Source organism: Sinohyriopsis cumingii, chromosome 11 (genome assembly GCF_028554795.1).
Source record: "Sinohyriopsis cumingii isolate HCF-2022 chromosome 11, ASM2855479v2, whole genome shotgun sequence".
NCBI classification, from domain to species: domain Eukaryota; kingdom Metazoa; phylum Mollusca; class Bivalvia; order Unionida; family Unionidae; genus Sinohyriopsis; species Sinohyriopsis cumingii.
The window spans coordinates 65,876,173-65,900,841 of NC_142971.1; the positions used below are offsets into that span (position 1 = coordinate 65,876,173).

At 35.9% G+C, this 24,669-nt stretch overlaps 1 protein-coding gene across 1 annotated transcript in view; it reads right to left on the reverse strand.

Moving 5' to 3' along the window:
- The window catches only part of LOC149788601 (histone acetyltransferase KAT2A-like), an 81,594-nt gene that overhangs the window by 13,062 nt on the left and 43,863 nt on the right, over positions 1 to 24,669 (reverse strand). Inside the window, exons 9-14 of the mRNA XM_089974659.1 lie at positions 20,081 to 20,220; positions 15,156 to 15,364; positions 8,224 to 8,350; positions 7,455 to 7,565; positions 6,520 to 6,663; positions 3,883 to 4,031 (exon numbers count right to left, since the gene is read on the reverse strand). Of these exons, the coding sequence (XP_089830785.1) occupies positions 3,883 to 4,031; positions 6,520 to 6,663; positions 7,455 to 7,565; positions 8,224 to 8,350; positions 15,156 to 15,364; positions 20,081 to 20,220 (880 nt within the window). The remainder of the gene's footprint in view (positions 1 to 3,882; positions 4,032 to 6,519; positions 6,664 to 7,454; positions 7,566 to 8,223; positions 8,351 to 15,155; positions 15,365 to 20,080; positions 20,221 to 24,669) is intronic.

The following is a 24,669-nucleotide window of genomic DNA, read 5'->3' on the forward strand; positions in this document are numbered from 1 at the left end:
TGTGTTCACGGAGTATGGGTGATTGAAACACAAAATTCAGGTAGGAGAATGTTCCATAATACAACCTTCCCCAAAACTGTATTCAGTCAGTGTACTTAAAGACAAAGAAGACCAAAACTTGGTCTGCATCTTACATTACATCAGTTGAAAACAGAAATGGCTCTTTAGAGGCTTTCATCTGGTTACTTAAATGTACAAAACAGACCCATGTTTTCAGCATCCATTCCTGTAAATTAACCAAGGTGTGATGGATGGAAAGAAAAAAACAGAGACATGAGTAACACTATGGTACGATCATCATGGATTACTGAAAATCTACATTCCCATGGTGGAAATTAATCCATCCATACTGTTGCTTATCACGGGCTGTTTTTTTTTGGTCATTGTAGACGTCCACGTTATGGCTCATAGTGAACAGGTTAAGTTTCATAGCCCATCATTAGAGAGTTGCAGTCGTGTAATAGTGGCCATCCACTACATCATGTGGAACTTAGTTGTCATCAGAGCTACAGCATAAAGCTCGTCTTAAGTGCTACATAATATTGTTTAGTGTTCAAAAAGTTGTTCACATACATGTATTGTATATGAGGAAAGATACAGTTCCAAGCAAAGAATCCTGTGAGAATATTTAGGTACTTCACTGAATATAACAAGTTTAGCAATACGGTGATTTTAATGAGGTAGAGCTTTTACTAAACAAAAAAAAGAAATCACATGTAAGTATTAGCATGAAAACACTGAAGTAATATGTAACATGCACTATTTTATTCAGCCACTTTCCAGCATATGATAGTCTATATATGTCCGCCAGTTTACCCAGAGGAGGAAGAACCAAGAAAAACCCTGGGAAAATCTGACCCATGGGGAAGCTTATGGTAAGCTTTTTCATATACCCACACTGACCGAGCCTCAGACTTGAACTTGTTGGACTGATGTGAGATGCCAGTCATCTGTAAAGGCAAGCGCCACTTGGCCACCTGAGGCCCACTGTGTGGTACCAAAAATACATATTAACTGAACACATGTTATCAAGAACAGATATGTGTCCACCTTTACTATAGCATTATTGTTTTTACTCTTGACTCTACTAAGCATAAACTATCCTGCACAGCCAACAGCTCAAACAAAGTTATAACTGCAGGTTTGGGTTATAGGTGACAGGATGAAAAAGCATAATCACTTCAATATTTTATTACTGGGTATTATTTTTAGTTGATTCCAATACAATTTCATTTGGTACAGTATATTCTCTTAGTAGAGTACATTTTCTCCATCGTAACAGTACATTCTCTTAGTCCACATAACAAATCCTGAAAAACTGTTCTGGAATGACAAGAGTATATTGTTTTAATACTGCTTGAGTTACTAACTTATTACATTTGGACCTGACTATCCTTTTTAAGAAGTGTGTAAATACCAGTAAAAAAATTTGTAACCAAAGAACATGTAAAAAAAAGCCACAAAAATGTCATTACTGTATTGTTTGTGCAGGTAAAGGTATGAAATTGAGACCGATGTGTGTGTGATTTAGATTTTTAACGTAGCTTTAACAATTTTTCAGTCATATCGCTATAGTTTATAGTGATGTCTAGCACTGGGGCATCATTCCGCAGACATTTAGCATGATATCCCACCCAGTCACATTATCCTGACACCAGGCCGACAAGTCCTAACACTAACCTCTTAATGCTGAGCGTCAAGCGAGTCATCTATTAGTACCATTTTTGTAAGTCTTTGGTATGACCCAGCTGGGGATCAAACCCATGACCTCCCACATCCGAGGCAGATGCTCTAACCACTAGGCCACCGGAGCAGTTGAAATTGAGACGTGCCATGGTTGGGATTACAAAGCAGTGGTTTCTCCCCTCTGTGTGTGAGTGTGTGTATCTGTGTGCCTGTATGCATCATATCATTATGATGTCTGCTGTGTGGCAGTTTATATAGTGATGTCTAGCACTGGGGCATCATGCTGCAGACATGTAACATCATGTCCCACCCAGTTGTATTATCCTGACACCAAACAGACCAGTCCTTACACTAATCTCTTAATGCTGAGCTCTAAGTGAGGCAGCTGCTAATACCATTTTCATAAGTCTTTGGTATGACTTGGCTGGGGTTTGAACCTACAACTTCCTGCATCCAAGGCAGAACACACTAACCACTTAGGCCGCCAGAGCAGTAGGTCAGCTCATGGAGCAAATGCAATAAATTCAGTGAGGAATGCCATAAAACCCATTACGTAATAAAATCAGACAGATCCACTAGATTGAGTGGATGTCCACTAGACTTGTGGGAAATCCACCAAAGGTACTGGACAATCACTATTCATAGTAGACACTTAATTGCTTGTCCATGTCCAATTAATGAAGTGGACAATCCATTATGCATGGTGTGCGTACTGTATATGCCACTACCAATATTTTGCTTTAATATAAAAACACAAAATACAATAGTAAATATTCTGTCAACAGGTCCGGATTAAAACTGGTCATTAAAAGTATAAACTGCAAGTTCAGTATTTTTATCTAACCAAATCTTCATTAAAACAAAGTATGGCTAGGATATCTTTTTTAATGTACCAAAATTCTGGTGTGTGTGTGTGTGTGTTAGTAGTAGTCGTAATTTATTACAGCACCACAGTAAAACTGTGGCTATATGGTGGCAACTAAAGGTAAAATTTAGAAAATGTATCAATGAAAAATGACAAGATAATATATCAACTGTAAAGATGTTAAATGCATGGTGTCTGCACCATCATGAATTAGGGAATCCAGGTACATGTGGCTTTAACCTTTAGATCTGTATCACTATGATGACAACAAAAATATATAAACACACACATACACTGAAATTCAGATGGCTCTTGTTTGACATTTTTTCCCAGTAAAATTAACATGGTAGCTAAATACTTTCCAAAATGATTGTAAAAACATTCAGAGGAATAAAAAGTTGTAACAAAAAATAAACTGATGTAAAATTTTAGGAAATGAATATCTGGTTCTCATTTGGCATGTGCTTCAGTTTAAGTATCACCCCTCCATAATACACCATTTCATAACACACCCCTCCATAATACACTAATTCCATATGAAACTTTAATTTTTGTAATGATTTTTTTCCCATTAAGAAAAACTTTACTATAGAATTTCACCCAACAATAGTATTTTAGGCCACTCTTCAGTTTTAAAATTTATTTCCTTTTGTAAAACAAGCAGACTTAATACACTGAAATAAGTAACAACTGATGGTCATTTTCTGGTCAAGTCCAATGATAATGTTTTATTGCTCAGATTATTAAATGTGTTGTATGATGATAATAATAAAGGTTAGTAGTTGTTCTTATTTTCTTCTTTTCTCTTTAATTAGACCAAGATTTCACATACAGTATATACTCATTCATGAGTCCAAACTGCCATCACCTCATGCACCATCACATCTGGGTCTGTGCATTTTGTTTGGAGTAATCACCAAAATAAACAATATAGACCAAAACCTGCAAGTGCATTATGTGATGGCAGCTCAGGATCTTTGTTGTTTGCAGTTTGACTCAGCTTATAAGCGAGTACATATGGTATTTTCTTTTGAATGCCTCATCTGTTCTAACATTGTTAAAAGCACTTGGTATAGGGGACTTGTACTGATTATTGTAACATCTATAATTGAGATCCTGAGGCAATTGTTCAATTATAGCTTTTGTTGCATTTTTTTTCCATTGAAATGATTGATGATGATTAGCAAACAAATGTATATTTCTTTCTTTATTTTATTAAACTACAATTTAATAGTTGATTTAAATAAGCAAACCCAAGATTGCATGAACATTGCTGAACTTGGTTTGTAAAATGTGTACTCTTATGTATGTTCTTTTCTCTTAATACTCACACTGCATCAACTGGGGGTTTCCAGCCAGCCTCCTGTAGACCTGGGATACTCTCGATGGGAATCTGGCGAACTCCGTCCTTAAAACAACTCAGACCAGGGTAAACCTTTTGATACTTCTCCTGCTTCCTCTCTATTATCTTCTTCACAATCTGACAGCAGAATTGCAGGATTTAAGCATAATTACTTTACAGACTGGAAATTTGTTTAGTCCAAAGACTGGACTGCTTTTTAAAATTATGTTTAGTGCAATCTTGTACCTTATGTATATGCAAAGGGTGACTATTCCCTATTAAACCCAACTAACCTAGACTACTAAACAAGAGACCCTCATAGAGACTAATGCCCCAACAGGGCAACCAAAAATTTCCAGTAATTAAACAACAGAACATTTACTAAGTCCATATATATATATATATATATATATATATATGGACTTGGTAAACAAATAATTAATTCCTGTTTTTAGAACAGTCTGTTGGATTCCTTTACAGTTGTGTTGTGATCCAAGAAGAATTATTTCTATTATTCAATGGAATTACTAAATACTCATTGACTTTTGATGAAAACATAACTTTGGAATTATCGTGAACTCATAGACATTCAGGATTGCATCACTGTGGTACATCAGGACATACAAGACTACTGGAATTCATGTTGAAAATTCTACACTTTTGGACTTCTGATAAGACATTGATGATCATTTGGGATTTAATTAATAATGCGGAGTTTCTTGAATGTTTCACTTTGCATTGAAGAGAAAGAAATTGCTTATGGATTTTACTTAAATTGTTGGTTTCACATCTTTCTATTACATATATTAAGACAATCATAGCTGTGTTGAATTCATCTGTGATATTCTTCAGTGATAACAAGATGTTCAAATTAGCTGCCATGGTAGAAATACTTATGTCAGATTGGTACCATTTTCATTTAGGACATATCAGATATTAGAAGATATTTGGTGAAAACCCATGCCATAATCATCATCCTATCAAGGGGAGTAATCACAAGATTTTCAAGAGAGTTGTTGTGACAGCCATATTGGATGTGTGACTAGCACCATTTTCATTTAGGTCCATCAGGCATCATATGAAGTCTTTTAATGAGCCATATATTTGTAAAGAGAAGAGATAAAAAAATTTCAAGATAGCCACCACAGTGGTTATATTATGAGTTAGTCATTCTCATTCAGGAGCAACTAGGCACCATAGGAACGGTTCTGATGAAACAAATGTCAAAAGTACTTTTACAAGGAGTAACTAAAACAAAATTTTCTAGCTGGCCACACACTGGACATTAGATCAGCTCCATTTTAATTAAGGATCAACAAAACATTATATTTAGTCTTTTAGTGAAAACCCCATGATGAAATGCGATTCAATCAGGACAAGTGATGAGATTTTCAAGCTGCCCACTGTGGCAGCTATATTAGACATGAGTTCAGAACCATTTTCATTTAGGACAAACTAAACATAATAATAAGTCATCTGGTGATAACTTCATGTTGATGCAACTATCCATTTAAGAGGAGTAACAGTAGGATTTTCAAGATGGCAATTGTGTGGACAACATCATGGATGTCAGATCAAAAAGTCCAACTGGATATACGAAGTCTTGGTGAAAACCCCGTATTAATATGACTTTCTGTTCAGAAGGAGTTGCGATAAGATTCTCAAGATGACTGCCATGATGGCCATATTGGATGTCAGATTGCCACCATGTTTATTTATTTATGAGAAATAGCAATAACAACATTTCAGGATGGCCAGTGTGGTTGCCATACTGGATGTCTGATTTGCAGACTATTTGTATTCAGGACCAAATGGACCAATGGATGAATGTGTGTGCATTGACCAATGGATGAATATATGTGTATGGACCAATGGATGAATGTGCGTGTATAGTTTCATGGCAATCTCCAGACCAAATGGACCAATGGATGAATGTTTGTGTATAGTTTCATGGCAATCCCCGGACCAAATAGATCAATGGATGAATGCATGTGTATAGTTTCATGGCAATCCCTTACTCAGTTTAGAAGAAGTAGTGATAGCAAGCTTGTGCTAAGGACTGACAGACAATGGATGATGGACAGATGATATATCAAAGACAAACTTTCAAGTCTATTATAGTAAAGCTAATAATCATTGTTGCACAAGTTAAATATCACATAACAGAACTAATTTTTAGATGGGGAACATAAAAATTTGAATTTCAGGAATATTCCCCACGCATCAGCTCTACTGGGCTAGATGGTCAAAACTGGAATTGTTGCCTCCCCTGTTATGTATTAAAATATTAAACTGCTGTAAAGTAATCTTTAGTATGTATAATTGTGTAACTTGTGTGCTTATACCAGATGACTCCCCAACACACCCACCTATTCCAAATTCAATTTAAATTTTGATAAAAGTGTTTTGATCTCTATCTGGAGTGATATCACACACCTCAGTTATTGTAAATCATATAAAACACTGAAGTGACAACATACTAGAATCCTGACTGAGGTATAAAAAACATCTCCGATTTTCCCTTAGTTTATATGACATGATTCAATGACAACAGTGTAGATTCCATTCATGAATTGCTATTGTAATAGTGCATTAAAGTATACAATAGGTGAAACCAAATACTGACTTCTTTTTGCCTCCTGATGATCTGGGAGAATTTGGTGTAGCAAATCTTGGGGTTGAGTTCACATCCCATTAATGTTGCCCCTTCATAGTCTTTGATGTAACCCAGGTAAGCTGACTTTGGCATCTTGATCTCTTTGGAGAAGCCCTTGTTTCCAAAAATGATAATATATGAAAAATGTGCATCTCAGTAGAAAGTGTGTGACAACCTAGATAGTGATAGATTATGAACACAAGAGTAATATGAATGGTACTTACAAATTACACCAACCCTGTGTTTAATAGTCCTCTATGTTAACATTAGTTGGGCATGGTTAATTCAGGATATTATGGACTAATGGGTCTCAGTGACCTTAATCTTTGGTCAAAAGCACACACTAGAATCCTGATGATCATGTGCATTTTCTAATTATACTTATCATGACCTTGATCTTTAGACTCCAAAGTCAATAGTTTTCTTTCTTACCCTAAGTGCCATTCACAAAGTTTGGACAAGAAACCAACTCTAGAACAAAATTACTGTACAAAACTGATTTTTCTTTGACCCACAGTGACCATAACTTTTGACATTTGACTCCAAAAATCAAAGGCTTTCTTTCTTATCTAATGTGTAAGCCATCCAAAAACTTTAGTGAATGTACATGAAAAACTGAAATATTCGTGCTGAAACCATTTTCAACTGTGTTTCAGAATAAACTGTTTTAATTTCATAATGATTCACATATATTAAGATGAAAAACTACCAAAGGGTTTAGAAACTATAAGCAAATGAAAAACTTTAATGAAAATTTTAATAAACTGTTGACAATGCTGCCACAGCTGAGTGCTGAAATGACTACTACTTGTCAATTAGTATAAATAATAATTTTACAAATGGACATTTAATTATCTCTGTATTCTTCTACAATCATCTTGTATTTAGCCTGTGACTGTGTCTACCTGTTTCTTAAAGTATCCAATGGCATATTCATCTGCAAATGTGAGGAAGTGCAGGATGCTGTGCCTGATGTGGTAGTCCTTCAGGTGATTCATCATGTGGGTCCCATAACCCTACAGGCAAACAAATAATATCATTATACAAAATAGTCACATGACCATGTGTGTATATCACATCACTGGATAGGTAGCTAAAGGTCATATCCAGCTCAATTTGTTACATGTGGCCCATTTACATTTGCCGACAGTGACTCCCATATGACATTTTTCTTTCCAAGTTTGCATTTATTATGGTCCTTGAATTCAGATCAGAATCTTGCATTATTCTAAATGCTTTGTATCTAGTGAACAAGTATGAAGGTATAATAATAATAGGAAAAATGCTGCAGGTGCTCTAAACAAAGATATGGGTCATCAAAATTATCATATGGAGTAAATATAGATTTCACCAGAAGTGCTCACAGAACATAAATTACACATGCAGTATCTCTAACTTGAAAGACAGCATATTTTTTAAAAAAATAACTGTTTTCATGGTATACAGTGTAACCTCCCTTAAGCAAATTTTTTTTGTCTAGCCAAACCAACATTTTCTTCTCTTCATTGTATCTATATATTAAAACTTCAACAGTCATCTCCTTTAACCAGTCCAAATTTTTTCCATCATTTCATCTACAAATTTCAACTCTCAACAGCCACCCCATTGACCAGTCCAAATTTTTCAATCCCTTTGATGGATATGTTAGAGAGGTTACTTTGCAATGGGACCTACCTTGACTTGTTCATTTGAGGTAACAGCACAAAACACTATTTCTGTAAATCCTTGAGTGGGGAACATTCTAAAGCAGATACCACCTATCACCCTGTTCTCCTTTATTAGAGCTAGACATTTGTGCTTCCTGAGGGAAAAAGAAAATGATAACATAAAGACTTATAACATAAAATGCTCTGAAAGAATATGCACTGTCCGAGTCCCAATACAAGTCAGCCATCTAACAACCAGAATAAAAAATTCTTGAGAAATCCTGTGAATAAATCAACTGTTACTTTATTGTTTATGATCAATGAAATCTTTGCTTATTTCAAAAAGTGCATACAGAAAATACAAGTGCTTAAACTTTAATTCAAAGTTTCTGAAATCTACGAAATAAAAATTTGCATTAACTGAATAAAAAGAAAAGTTAGTAATTCAAAATTTGTGCAGGTAAAAACTTTTATTCCTGATGTACCTTGCATGCCTAGATGATCTTGTTTCAATCACTTCTTATAGAAGAATTGATCATAAACCATACATTCCTAAATAGGGATTCAGTACAAAATCTTTCATATCAATGTATAAAACCCTAGTTGTGTATTAGTCAGACTGGTTGTGGAACTATTTTTATTAATCAAAATATTACCTGATATAATTAAGGAAATCCATAACCAGTCAAACCTGTAGTTAAGTAATGGATGACAGTCACTCAATGCTAAAGTCTGAACCATCTCTTTTAATAAGCAGGCAAATAAGGACTGTTTGGATCTACTTTTTAAATTATTAGCACCACTTGCTTTGATAGCACAAGATAATCTGGAGGGACTAATAACAGTCTCACCATGTACATGTGTCAACATCATCCATCTGTGAAAGCAGGAGGTTTACTTATTTTTAAGCTGTAAATTCTTGTCTCTTACCAGGCATAAATCCTAAATTTTTCCCAAAACAAGAAGAAACACTGCTGGTAGTGTTAAAGACTCGCACTGCAATGAAAGTGTCATTGCATGCATTTTCAAAATGGTCATCTCAATAGCTTGGTACATATAGAAATATACTGGAATTAAACCATAAACATCACAATATATCATTATGATCTCAGCTGACAATGCTCATTCCCTAACAGTGAGAATATGAATAATAAAAAAACAAAAAATATGGTATATCTGCACTGCTATTGTTAATCAAATAGCTCTTAATTCAGTTTCAACCCAATGATTTCTTTTTCTGAAGATTAAAGTCATCCAACTGTCAAGTATTGGATATACTCGCTTGTAAGTCAAAATGCAAACAATAAAGATCCAGATCTGCCATAGCATATGCGCTTGCAGATCAGGGTCATTGTTGTTTGTTGTACTCATTACTCCTGACAAACTGCACAGAACTGCAGTTAATTTTTTAAAATATTTTGCTTTATAGTTGATATATTGTTTCAGTGTGATGTCTTGATAAATCATTTAAGTCGATGCTGCAGATCTGAAAATTCCGTTGGGAGTACAAACAGGACAAAAACCATACAAAAGTGAAATTTTTATAGTGTAAATCAGAGTGTAAATCTGAGTGAATTGCCACCATATGGACAATATAGTGTATATCGGAGTGAATTGCCACCAATTGGACAATATAGTGTAAATCAGAGCGAACTGCCACCAATTGGACAATATAGTGTAAATCAGAGTGAATTGCCACCAATTGGACAATATAGTGTAAATCTGAGTGAACTACCACCAATTGAACAATATAGTGTAAATCAGAGTGAATTGCCACCAATGGGACAATATAGTGTAAATCAGAGTGAATTGTCACCAACTGGATAATATAGTGTAAATTGGAGTGAATTGCCACCAATGGACAATATAGTGTAAATCAGAGTGAATTGCCACCAATTGGACAATATAGTGTAAATCGGAGTGAACTGCCACCAATTGGACAATATAGTGTAAATCGGAGTGAATTGCCACCAATGGACAATATAGTGTAAATCAGAGTGAATTGCCACCAATTGGACAATATAGTGTAAATCGGAGTGAACTGCCACCAATTGGACAATATAGTGTAAACTGGAGTGAAAACTGTCACTAATTGGACAATATAGTGTAAATCAGAGTGAATTGCTAAAAAACATGAATTATCTATTGAGTGATATGAAAATCCTCTCAGAAGGACATTACCATAATTGTGTAAAATTTAATATCCCAGTCTGCTAGAAGAAAGAATAAAACTGCTATGGAGACATACTACTTAGCTAATGCGGATACAGTGTTGATGAGTGGTTTCCCTACATTATGATGGCAAAGGGATGGATTTAGAGGTGGATAATAGAGTGACTAAATTCAAATGTAAACATTCTGAGTTGGGTAATAGTGTGACTAAATTATAAGACTAGATTTGGAGTTGGGCAATAGTGTAACTAAATTATAAGACTAGATTTTGAGTTGGGCAATAGTGTGACTACATTATAAGAATAGATTTAGAGTTGGGCAATAGTGTGACTAAATTATAAGAATAGATTTTGAGTCAGGCAATAGTGTGACTAAATCATAAGAATAGATTTGGAGTTGGGCAATAGTGACTAAATAAAAGGGATGGTTTTAGAGTTAAACAATAACATGACTAAATCAAAAGTTGTTAAAAGGTATGAAAGGTATGCAGAGTTTCTAGAAACAAATTGTCATGTGAGGCTGTTTTAGTGCTGATGATGCATGGGCAATATCATTCACATGCATTCTGCTATGCATCGCAACATACAATTGCCATGGACTTCAAACAGATGTCAATTTGATACATGATGTTCTTGAGGAGTATGATATTTGCTTTTTGCAGGAAAGTTTGGCTGTCTAAAGTTATCCTGCTTGCATAAGATTTGTATGACAGGAGAACAGCTGCTTTTGTTTCTAGGAATTGTCCTTTAATAGGAAGACTGTATGGAGGTGTTGCAGTGGTATGGTCAATAACACTTAAGGAAGGCCATCTATTAATTTTTTCATGCTTGTCAAAAATCCATATAATCCTGAAACATTTGTAAATTACCTTCATCAAGATTTGTGCTAAACTGATGACAGAGAACGTATGAATACTAATATTTTGAGTGACTGAAATGCTGATTTTGAAGTTAAATCTGTTTTTGGCAAGGAGTTAGTTAATCACTGTCACTATTTTAATGGTGTTCTATCTAATAAGGTTTTATTCTGATGCCGACTCAGATGTTTAAACATTTAATAGAGTTGTACATCATGCTGTATCTGGGCTAGATCACTTTATGTCCTTGATTTCAGGGCACAGGGCTACCTCACTATGAGTGTTCTGGCTAGATCACTTTATGTCCTTGATTTCAGGGCACAGGACTACCTCATTATGAGTGTTCTGGCTAGATAAATATATGTCCTTGATTTCAGGGCACAGGGCTATCTCATTATGAGTGTTCTGGCTAGATTAATATATGTCCTTGATTTCAGGGCACAGGGCTATCTCATTATAACTATTCTGGACAGATCACTACATCCTTCATTGCAAGTCACATCTGATCACAGACCTATTTTGTTACAAACAAATGTTGAAAATCTGCAGTGTATGGAACATACCTCTACTAAGGGAGTGGATCATAAATTTATTTGACTGTCATCTCCTTGAGGTTGAGAAACATCTACACTTTGACACTACTGCTTTAAATTTGGAATCATTGCATCTACCAACAGAAGCACTACTTTGTAAAAATAAAGCAATAAAAACATTTAAGGCACATTCTGGAAACTAATCATTTATATGCCTCAAAGAAAATGAGTTTGTGACTGAGCTAAATTAAAAAGCACAGCTCATATTTTTCTGGAGTGAATGTTTGAAACTTGACTTGGTGAGTTCACTAAACTTATGTGTACAATATGGACACGCTTCAAATATGCTCTTTGCATCTGCAAATGGCCTGAAAAGTCAGTTTATGATGCTGTGCTTGTCTCTGGCTTATTAGATCTCCATTATTAACTTATTTTGAGAAACACTTCGCAATGCTGAAAATATGATGTATGTATGATCCTACTGTAGGAGCCTTGTAGAAATTGCTAACCATCTGTGGTGACTAGGCTACTGAAAATGATATATTGTATAATACTATAAAATGATATATTGTATAATACTATAAAATGATATATTGTATAATACTATAAAATGATATATTGTATAATACTATAAAATCATTCTGTACACTATTTAAACCTAGAGTTGTTAACTTACCTGTAAGACCCAGTCGTATATTGAATAGTGAAATTTTACACTTTGTTATGACCTTCACATATCCTGGCCATGTAAAGTTTTATAAAACTTTTCTGAAGAAGAGAGTATTTTGGATCAAAGCAGAGCTCAGTGTAAATATTAATAATATAATACAGAAATTTAGCACCTGTAGCTAATAATTTAATACCGAAATTTAGCACCTGTAGCTAATAATTTAATACCGAAATTTAGCACCTGTAGCTAATAATACAGAAATTTAGCACCTGTAGCTAATAATTTAATACCGAAATTTAGCACCTGTAGCTAATAATTTAATACAGAAATTTAGCACCTGTAGCTACTCTATCAAGCTTTTATTATTTAAAACTTGCTATATGCTTTGGTGTAACTTCTGGAGCAGTGCATACATAACATAGTATGTTTTGTAATAATTTTTATAGATGGCTATTTAATTATCCAATCAGAGACCTTTTATAAAAGATCATTTATCCACATGTTCTTAAAATTATGCATGAACAGATTCACTGCTTGATAGCTCCACTAATGTCTTCTTGTAGCTGTCTAATTTTGCAGTTTGGTGTGTTAGGGTAATACCAGGAGTCACAATTGATTTTGTATTGGAAAAAACCACCTGTTCTTTTTTAGACAATGATATTGATTCGATCGAGACTTTTTTGTCTAACATCTTGTCTAAGCTTAGGTAGTTCTGCTTGTTGTCTCTGCATCTTGTATATATTGTTATATGGACCTTTTGTTCTTGATTAAAGAACTGAATTCATTCACTGTGTTTAACTTCATCTTATTGTAAGCTGTATATGCCTTACAAAATAGCAATGAACTTAACTAGTCTACAACAAGGAATTTCATAAATATTACCAACCATTAAGCAGAAAGTATCTTCTTGCACCTAACACAACATATATAAATCTTGCATACCTAAAAGACGCAAAGTTTTATTCATTTCAGTTTCTCATTATTGACATCTGCTTTTGTAAAATCAGCAATTACTGTACAGCTCCAAAATATACCATTACATTATGACATTCTTAAATACTTTGAACTTTGGTAGAGACTGATTATAAACTGATGTGGTTTCAAATTCTGTCTCTTTTTTAAATAGCAAAAAGACAATGCTTATACAGTTTTATTAAATGCAATACCAGTTCAGTGAAAAACAAAATGATAAACTCAAAGAGACATTTAGGAGATCCTGGGAAATCTTGAATGATTTTTGACTTGCCATATATTATATGTGCAGGCTATCCGTTGAGATTATATGAATTATTTGAAAACTCATTCAGCTTATGTTTTATGAAAAATAGTGATAGGGTACTTTATTCAATAGGTTTTTTATGTGGTCACCCCTACCATAGAATAGATATGTGCCTACCATGGAATAGAGAGGCCACACTGCTCTTTGTAGAATCTATTCATGGTAGGGGTAACACTACTATTTGTCAAGGGGGCCCCCGAGTGGCTGAGTGGTCTAAAGCGCTCACTGTTACAGATCACTGTTATCTTACCTCTGTCTGCATGTATTTGAGTCTCAGGCTCAGAAATGTGGGTATGTGAGAAAGCTTGGTAGTAACTTCTTGTGGGTCAGTGATTCTTTCCGGGTTTTCCTGGGTTCTTCCTCCACCGCTTATACTGGCTGTCATGTATAGCATATTTTGTGCTGAAAAATGGCATTAAACCCTACAACAACAACAACCAAGGAACATATACACTCCTACCATGGAACAGATAATCCACAAAGAGTTGTTGTTGTAGGGTTTAATGCCCTTTAATCAACACAAGATAGGCCATACATGGTGGCCAGTAACAATGGTGCAGTAAGAACCCAGAAAAAACCCAGAAAGAACCACCGACCAACTAGAAGCTACTAAGCTTTCTCACATACATACAATGGCCAAACCCAAGACTTGAATCCACACAGACAAAGGTGAGATGGCAGTGATCTGTAACAGTGAGTGCTTTAGGCCACTCAGCCACTCAGGGCCCCCTTGACAAAGAGTAGTGTCACCCCTACCATTGAATAGATGTCCACAAAGAGTAGTGTCACCCCTACCATGGAACAGATGTCCACAAAGAGTAGTGTCACTCCTACCATGGAATAGATGTCCACAAAGAGTAGTGTCACCCCTACCATGGAATAGATGTCCACAAAGAGTAGTGTCACCCCTACCATGGAACAGATGTCCACAAAGAGTAGTGTCACCCCTACCATGGAATAGATGTCCACAAAGAGTAGTGTCACCCCTACCATGGAACAGATGTCCACAAAGAGTAGTGCAAGAAAATGCACATCAACTTGTTCATTTCTGAGTGATTCTGGATCACTTCAACCATATGCTATGTAGAAAATAACAAGTTTTCAAAAGTTTAATGCTCCAACATTTCACAGGTGATCATCCTTGAAATCTGATTAATGTTTCTAGCAGTACAAGCATATCCATCTACACAGACTATATAAGCATACTGTTCCAGTTAACAATAAACATCTTGTTGCCAAGACAGTAAAGTTTCATATTGCCCATTTACTTTCTGTCATGAGGCATTAATTTTTACTTACATTTCAATATATCACTATGATCTCAGGTGATTTAATTGAAAGACAACAATAACATTTTTCTCAAGCATCACAAAAATTGGTACCATTGAAAACAAATGAATTTAAAGCATTTATTTGTTTACTATATTAGCAAAGAGAGTGCCTCACTTACGGATCAAACACCAGCCTTGTGATGTATTCTTTTGGCATTCTGGGTAGCTGGTGGGAGAACACATTCTGCATGCCAATTAACCAGATGAGGGTTTGTCGAGAGGGTTTCTGACTGAGGGAGTTGCCAATAACATGGAATTCTATAACTCCTTTCAACTCCTCCTTTCTTGCTCCTTCATCTCGAGCTGCATGAGAGGGAAACAGTGAAGTCTGCAAAGAAATGAAAATATATTTTGAGCTGCATGAGAGGGAAACAGTGAAGTCTGCAAAGAAATGAAAATATATTTTTTGAAAAAGCCATGCTCAGTTAGCATGCTTTATCTGGACAATACAATCTGAAATTATCTTAATTCATGAATCATCTCATGAGAAAAAGTAATTACTGACTTTGAAAAGAAATCACTATCACACAGACTCCGAGTCATGATATGATGAAATGTAATGCAGTCATGACATAATCTTAATCATGATATGAGGTGGGCTGGGGAGGGGGGGGGGTAAACTAATTTTAATGATGTAATACTTACCTGTTGCTATTGCAGAGTTTACTCTTTCCCATAAAGAAAATACCCACAACCATAGGATGAGAATTCATCCTCCCACACGGTGGATTCTGAAACAATCGAGTAGCTAACCCATGTCTCATCTGTGACTTTGATCCATGTTTACTTGCCCTCATTCTTCTTCAGGCTGTAGCCTTAAAACTAGTAGGACATCAGTGTGGGGCAGGAGGAGGTATTCTGGCAATAGCAACTGATAAGTGTGTGTGTGTGATTAAGATTTTTAACGTAGCTTTAATAATTTTTCAGTCATATTGCTACAATGTCTGCAGTGTGGCAGTTTATAGTGATGTCTAGCACTGGGGCATTATGCCGCAGACATGTAGCATGATGTCCCACCCAGTCACATTATCCTGACACCAGGCTGACCAGTCCTAACACTAACCTCTTAATGCTGGCAACTGCTAAGTATTACATCATTAAAATTAGTTCCCTCCCAACTACAATTTAATTTCAGTAACATATACCCTCTTGCCAGTTCAGTGGGAGGCTGTTGATCCTATAAAAAGGTGAAAGAAATAGGAAGGATTACTCACTCTTACTTTAGAAGTGTAGGCTACTGGAGATGGTATCTGCATTGGTCACTTTTAAGGCTGCTACTAATTTCTAGGCTGTTACTATTGGTCCTAAGGAAAATATGTATGCACCCTGGTGAGGCGATGAGTGAGGGTAAAAGGAGAAGGTCATAAGATATTGCCAAAATATAGCTTTCATCACATCCTCCATAGTTAGAAGGGATCATGCAGTAGCAATGGCTTGAACCTTGTGAGCTTAAATCTCCAAGAATGAAAAGTCCCCCTTGTTAAGGGACCGATAGGCTCTCTTTTTAGTGATAGTAATCCAAATCGAAATTGTGAAACTCAAAATATCAGCAGTGCTTAAGATGGCAGAAAAGATGCTTCCTATCCAATTTTCTCCCTTTAGAAGCTGTCAAATAAAAATGTAAAGCCCTAACTGGGCATAAAAGTCTGCCCATATTATTGAAAGTCTGCCCATATCATTAAAAGTCTGCCCTTATCATTGAAAGTCTGCCATGATCATTGAAAGTCTGCCCTGATCATTGAACGTCTGCCCTTATTTTAAAAATGTGAGTGTTGCATTGGGCTATTGTCCTAAATAGCAGAAACTGAGCATGATCTCTCTTCAAAAAGGTAAAGAAGAAATTAAGTAACTGCATTCAGAGAGGGTCAGCTAGGATTAACACATTTTCTGCTGCATGAAGCACAAAAGATTCTCCCCATGGCATCATAGACCTTGGGTTGAATGATGTACCTGACAATTTTTCTTGAAAATCTGCCCTGGCTGAGAGATCATTCGAGAGAAATTCAGCATAAAGATAGAGAATTTGCAGATTCTTGAGTAGGAGAAAGTCCCAATGCTGCCAGAAAATGTTCCTTCTCAGGAGTTATGTCATGAGCTGGTCTACCCGCGGGTTGAGAAGAACACTGAATCATGATCATTAAGACCACAGAGCGGCTATCAAAATGAGCTGAGCAGCAGATGTCCTTAGTTTTTGAAGCACTTGCGTAAGAGTATGAGGACAGATGATCATGCATCAGATTGAAAACATTCACTACCCAGGTTCTTTGGTCTGGAGCTAGGGAAACATAAAAAGAAGCTGGTTGTTTAACCTAATCCAACAAGGGCTTCCTCTAAATTTTGATCAGGGAATGTTCTTTACCCTGGTGCAGAGACCATTTGCCCCTTCTAGACAAACTATCTGCTAAAATAATCCCTTCAGAGGTTACCTAGCAAATTATGTTCCAAAACTGGGGGCACGTGTGCCTCCTTGTCACTTGAGGTATGCTATCATTGATGTGCTGTAGGAGGTCACCATCAAGCAGTGACTTTCTATTTTATTGATGCACTCCTGAAGGACTAAGAACACTGGCCTCATTTCTAAACTGTTGATGTGATTGATGAATTCTTCCCAAGACCAGAAACCGTGAAGAATTAGGCCTTCCGGCTCCAAATGGTTAACCCGTCTGGTGTGTGTGTGTGATTTGGATTTTTAACGTAGCTTAACAATATTTCAGTCATATCACTACGATGTCTGTAGTGTGACAGTTTATAGTGATGTCTAGCACTTGGGCATCATGCCGCAGACATGTAGCATGATGTTCCACCCAGTCACATTATCCTGACACCAGGCCAACCAGCCCTAACACTAACCTCTTAATGCTGAGTGCCAAGCGAGGAAGCTGTTAGTACCATTTTTGTAAGTCTTTGGTATGACTTGGCCGGGGACCAAACCCACGACCTCCTGCATCTGAGGCAGATGCTCTGACCACTAGGCCACTGGAGCAGTAACCCGTCTGGAATCAGATGCATCTGTACATCTGCAAACAGGTGGAAGTGGGGTTCAGGGGTGTGCCTGGAGACTCCAGCCTGAAAATGGTCAACATATAACCACCAGATCAGACAATGGTGGAAATCTAGACCTAGTGAAATCTCACTTTCTGCCTGCTTATTTACTCCATTGGGTGGGCCTCATGAGCCTTATGCATCTCTCATATTTACTCCATTGGGTGGACCTCATGAGCCTTATGCATCTCTCATATTTACTCCATTGGGTGGACCTCATGAGCCTTATGCATCTCTCATTTACTCCACTGGGTGGGCCTCACTAGCCTTATGCATCTCATATTCACTACATTGGGTGGGCCTCATGAGCCTTATGTATCTCTTATATTTACTCCATTGGGTGGACCTCATGAGCCTTATGCATCTCTCATATTTACTCCATTGGGTGGACCTCATGAGCCTTATGCATCTCTCATATTTACTCCACTGGGTGGGCCTCAATAGCCTTATGCATCTCATATTCACTACATTGGGTGGACCTCATGAGCCTTATGTATCTCTCATATTTACTCCATTGGGTGGGCCTCATGCATCTCTCATCAGACATTTCCAATCTTATGTTGAGACCCTAGGGACTCAGCAATGGAAAAACTAGAAAATTCCCAAGAAGAGAAAGACCCTCTCCTTCTTTGTATGTCCTTCTGTATTCAGCAAAGTCTCGGACTTCATCTGAAAAGAGGCAATGAAAAAACTGCTATCTGTCCTTTTATAACTTGAACAACCTAGGCAGGTGGAGTGTGTCTCAGGAGGCTTTCTTGTGCTCACACCTCCACAGACTCTGCTTAGGCATTTCTGGAAGTTAAAAACTGAAAACAATAAAGTCAGCAATGCTTATGCCGAATATTGGACTAAACGGATTAAAACAACCACAATATTGATGTTGTAATGATAATGATATCATCAATGATTTTAATTTGAGTTCTGGAGACAAAAATTAGCAAATAACCCACTTAGTAGAAAAAACAAGTAAACAGAATACTATCCTATACTGAATTTTACGAGTGAAAGGTGTTCTTACACAAAAGATATAACTGAAAGTAAGGACTGGTGTACAACATTCTAAAGAAAAAAATTAGTAATGTTGTATCATTCAACAAACCAGAATCATGATGAGGTTGCACATCGATTCAGCATAGACAACTAAATACCACTCCATGCTAGAAAAAATAATAAAATAATTGTCAATCACAATAAATGCTACCCTGACAGCTGTTACTTAAGGTTGGGGTGGGGTGGGGGTCTAATTTCAAACAGGAATAATGCCTGAGCTGGGGTAATTTCACAATAAAAAAAACAATGTGCATAATGAAAATGTTCAATTCATGGCACATAATTTACAGTGAAGGCAAGTTTCTTCAAACAGTAATTAAAACTGCTGTAATGATGGCAACCACTAAACAAGAAAGAGCAAGTGCACATGGGTCAGAATCACTGATTAAACAGGAAACCTTTCCAGAGTCACCCTGTTGGAAGGATGAATTTCCATTGTACAGGTGAGAGTATTTCCCATCTGGAAAAGAGTAAGCTAAGCAAGAGCGACAGGTTATATATTACTGATATTAAAATAAATAGTCGCCTACACCAGTGATATCATCGTGAAACACGTCAAGGGGACAGGTCAGCTTGCAATGTTCAAGCCATGGCCATGGACAGGTAAAGGTAAGTGAAGGTTTATTGAAAATTAGAACACTACTGTGACTTATGATGCTGTACTTCTGATGTGACTTGTTTTTGGGTTTGGTTTTTTTTGCTGTTGTAAATCTAACAAGCCTTTAATTTTCTGTAATTCCCATTCTCACAGGTATACATTTGTCTCCATGTTAATTAGGATACAAGTCTCTGGTGCTATCATATTTGAGGAAATGTAATTTCAGTTGAAGATGGCAGACCCCAAAAAGTGGTAACCCTAGGAAAATTATATTGTCCCCATAAATTAAAAAACCCCTCATACAATTGAGTCTATAGTGCTTTTGGCATTCTGAACCCAACAATCTATACTTACATCAGGTCCCAACATTTCTGAGGGATCACTAATGGAAGCAATAATGTCACTGACCACCTCTGGGGCCACATCTCCCTCTATCCTCAGTTTCTTAGCTACCTCCAAGTCCAGCCCTGTATCATCTGTCTTCCTCTTCTCACCTGGGTTTAAAAACAAAGACTATTGACCATCTGAACCATAATAACAAATGGGTTTAAAAACACAGACTATTGACCATCTGAACCATAATAACAAATGGGTTCAAAAGCACAGAATATTGGCTATTTGAACCACAATAACAAATGGGTTTAAAAACATAGACTATTGGCTATTTGAACCATAATAACAAATGGGTTTAAAAACATAGACTATTGGCTATTTGAACCATAATAACAAATGGGTTTAAAAACACAGACTATTGGCTATTTGAACCATAATAACAAATGGGTTTAAAAACACAGACTATTGGCAATCTGAACCATAATAACAATTGGGTTTAAAAACACAGACTATTGGCAATCTGAACCATAATAATAAATGGGTTTAAAAACACAGACTATTGGCAATCTGATTCATAAATAACCGCTTCTACAAAAATTATATTTTCCAAGCCAACTTTTTGTCAAAGGGTGCAGTCTGATTCATTCCCACTTCTGAGCTGGCTTTTACAGATCAGAAAAACAAACAAAGGTAAACTCCTATTCTTTTAAAATAAAAACAATGCAGCAGATGGAGAAGTATATTTGTACTGAATGTCCAGCACTCTTGGTGTTTTTACTTTTTTCAAAAATTCCTAATAACATTCAAGAGACACAATGTCAGACTGTAATCAATCTGTATCACATAACATGAGCAATTTTGAGCCAGTCTGAAAACAAACTTAGCCATATTTATTTAAACAGTGCTTATTTGCAGAAGTCATCATGGAAATTACAAAATCAAATGAGATATAGAGGAATGAGCAACAAGTGAAAACTTTTTTTGAGCTCTCCCCTCATTAATAATTTTACTTTTTAAATGTGGCTGATGCAACTAATGAAGGCATTGCAAATAATGAAACATGCTAATGAGATAGTAAAGAAAAGTGTACATACAGTATTGTAATAATGTCAGACAGTAACTTATAAGCCATTACAGAACATGTAACTACAACCTTGCAAATAAAAAATGAAAAAGAAAAGAGAGCAAAAATATGAAGATACTTGCACTGATAAAGTTGGAAATAGATAAAGGACTTTTAACTTCACCTCAGGTGATATATATTTATTACAACAAAATACATACTGATATAACTATGAGTGTAGACATAATTAGTGATCAAGCAAGTCTCTTAGTTTTAATTATATATACTTATGGACTGCCTTGAAATTCTCACCAACTGTAAGGGATTATCCATTAATCATGAAGCCATATCTATAATATGGGGATAATTCTTTTTGTTCAGTTTAAGGTTAACATATTTTATACAGCCTAAGAGAAAATGCTCTGTGGTTTCTGGTTCACCACATGAACATCTACTGCCAAGGTGATGAATAGTTTGTTTATTTGTTTACATTTTTGTTAAAAATAGTACAACCAAGTCAAATCTGTGTGTATATTAATACAAGTTTTTCTCCTTAACAGGTTGGTCTTATTGAAGATTGATGGTGTGATATAATGGTTGTCACAGGGTTGTTCATTTTGTGTGAAATGTATAAACAGAGTTCAATTTGAAATGGCACTGCAGTAGTTCCATTTTTTATGAGATCATCTTTTGAAGACGAACTTGTGCCAATGGACAAAGGGTTGTCTCAAATTTCCAAATAAATATTCCATTTTGCAACAGACTTTAGTAAAAATGAGAACTGATATAGATTTGCTCTAGTTAAGGGTTTCTGGAGGTTTACTCCATCACAATGATGTCTATTACTTATCAGCTGGACACTAGCTGGAACCAAAAACCCCATGTCTTCTCCAACAATGTCTTGATTCCTTTAAAAAAAGTGTTATCATTGTGTTTTTAGCACCTTGTTGAACATCTGTCCCATTACGTCTCCTCAAACATTTTAGGATATGATGCAGATTTTGTTGCTCCACAAACAATTCTACTGGCTTCAGCTTGTAATTTTTCAATTTCATCTTTCTCATGCTGGGTAGCTATCCTAGATAACATCACCATACTCCAAAAGAGGTCTTATACAGGTCAACGAAATTCTAATGATTTTATTAAAAACAAAGTTTAGTGATATTCCTAATAACCATGTCATTTGTTAAAAGTTGCTGGTCTTGTTCCGAGACTTTATGGACGTGGTCATAATTCTGATTTGTTGGGCTTAAAGTCAACTAATCATTAATTAGATAACAAATTAATTTTAAGTAAGTCTTAGTTCAAAATGCCAGCAGTCAGGGTTAGGTCCTCAACAATAACTGTCAAAGTGTATCATCACGAAAAAATCTAAAACTGGACTGAACATCAGTGACAATCATTTTCATAAATTAAAGATAACAGTGATGCAAGTAAGATTCCTGAGACACACAAACAATCATTTTCATAAATTAAAGATAACAGTGATGCAAGTAAGATTCCTGAGACACACCAGCAATCATTTTCATAAATTAAAGATAACAGTGATGCAAGTACGATTCCTGAGACACACCAGCAATCATTTTCATAAATTAAAGATAACAGTGATGCAAGTACGATTCCTGAGACACACCAGCAATCATTTTCATAAATTAAAGATAACAGTGATGCAAGTACGATTCCTGAGACACACCAGATCTGACATGTTGTGGGTCTGAAGCACAACTTCTATAACAACTTTCGGAGTCCTGTTAGAGATAGGATTTTTAAACCATTCCAACTGTCCATGATCAATTCCATTTTTCCTTAGCTTATGCTGTACTTTGTCAAAGACTTTATTAATATTTAAAGGTTAATGCATTTCACCAGCAGAAATAAGACTTCTTTGTCATATTAGCTTGTTGACCCTGAGGTTCTTGTTTTTCTACCAAAACCTGCCTTCAGTTGCATTTTTTAAAATTCAGTCTTTGAACTAACTTGTAAAATGGGACAATCCTGAGGAAGATGGGATAGCCCTTGGCCTTAATATGCTCATCTATGCCATTTTAAAGACTCTTGAGAGTATGGCTCATAGTCTGAACCATTTGATTTGCAAATATTAATAAGCTTTTCTCCTAAATTACTTTTTAAATAATTAGAATAGTATTTTCAATATTGTGTGTCTCATGTTTCTTGTGGACATAAGGAACACCACAAAGTCTTTTGCTTGGCTGAAAGTTTCTTTTATGGCTTCATGAATTCATCCATATGGTCAACTTTATCATCTCTACTTTCAAGTGGACGAAAGTTTTCTTTTTAGTTTATCAACTGACAAATCTAATACATTAAAAGTTCCGGCATCTACTACATAAGTGTATATCGTCTGCTAACAATCAAAAGTAGTTCCTAACACACATTACCATTTTCAGACATGCGTCCTGCAGTATGAAGCAGTGAAGCAAAGAATTCTGTCAATGTTAAGTTAATGGAGAAGAAAAAAAGCATATAAAATACTACTCTATTCTTTGCTTTCATCAACTGCTTTGCAAAAATATTATAGATATCACAAAGCTGAAAGGAGATAAATCTTTTGGGGTAAAATCTGATTTAAAATAACTAAGTATGTTGTTTGATGTAAGATAACTGTAAAACTGCTTAAAGACACATTTTTCAAATGTTCTATTTCTCCAAGAAGCTTAACAATGGAATAGGTCTGTAATTTTTTACAACAATTTTGTCAAACTGAAGTAACATTTGCCTCTTTCCACATTTTTGGAAAATATGACGATTGGGGCAAATTACTGTAGATTTCTGATAAATGTCATGACAATATGCAAAGGCCTTCTTTAAGTAACCCGTGGAAGATCTTACCAGGACCCCATGCCTAACAAATTCTAAACAGTATCATCTGTGTCATTTATAAGAAAATGAATATTATTCAAGTCAATGTCAGGAAGAGTTATAGAAGGCAAGGGAATGGTACAGAAGACAAAGTAGTGGTATAGAAGGCAGGGTAGTGGTATAAAAAGTATGGTAGTAGTATAGAAGGCAAGGTAGTGGTATAAAAGACAGGGTAGTGGTATAAAAAGTATGGTAGTAGTATAGAAGGCAAGGTAGTGGTATAGAAGGCAGGGTAGTGGTATAAAAAGTATGGTAGTAGTATAGAAGGCAAGGTAGTGGTATAGAAGGCAGGGTAGTGGTATAAAAAGTATGGTAGTGGTACAGAAGGCAAGGTGGTGGTATAGAAGGCACGGTAGTGGTATAGGAGGCAAGGTAGTGGCACAGAAGGTAAGGCAGTAGTATAGAAGGCACTGTATTGGAATAAAAGGCAAGGGAGTGGTATAGAAGGTATGGCAGTTATATATAAGGAATGTAGTGATATAGAAGGTATGGTATGGTATAGAAGACTAAGTAGTGATACAGAAGGCAGGGTAGTGGTATAGAACGCAAGGTAGTGATATAGAAGGCAGAGTAGTGGATAGGATGTAAGGTTGTGGTATTGAAGGTAGGGTACTGGAAGTATCACCTACCTTGGATTATTAAGAAAAATATTTATTAAAAACTTTGC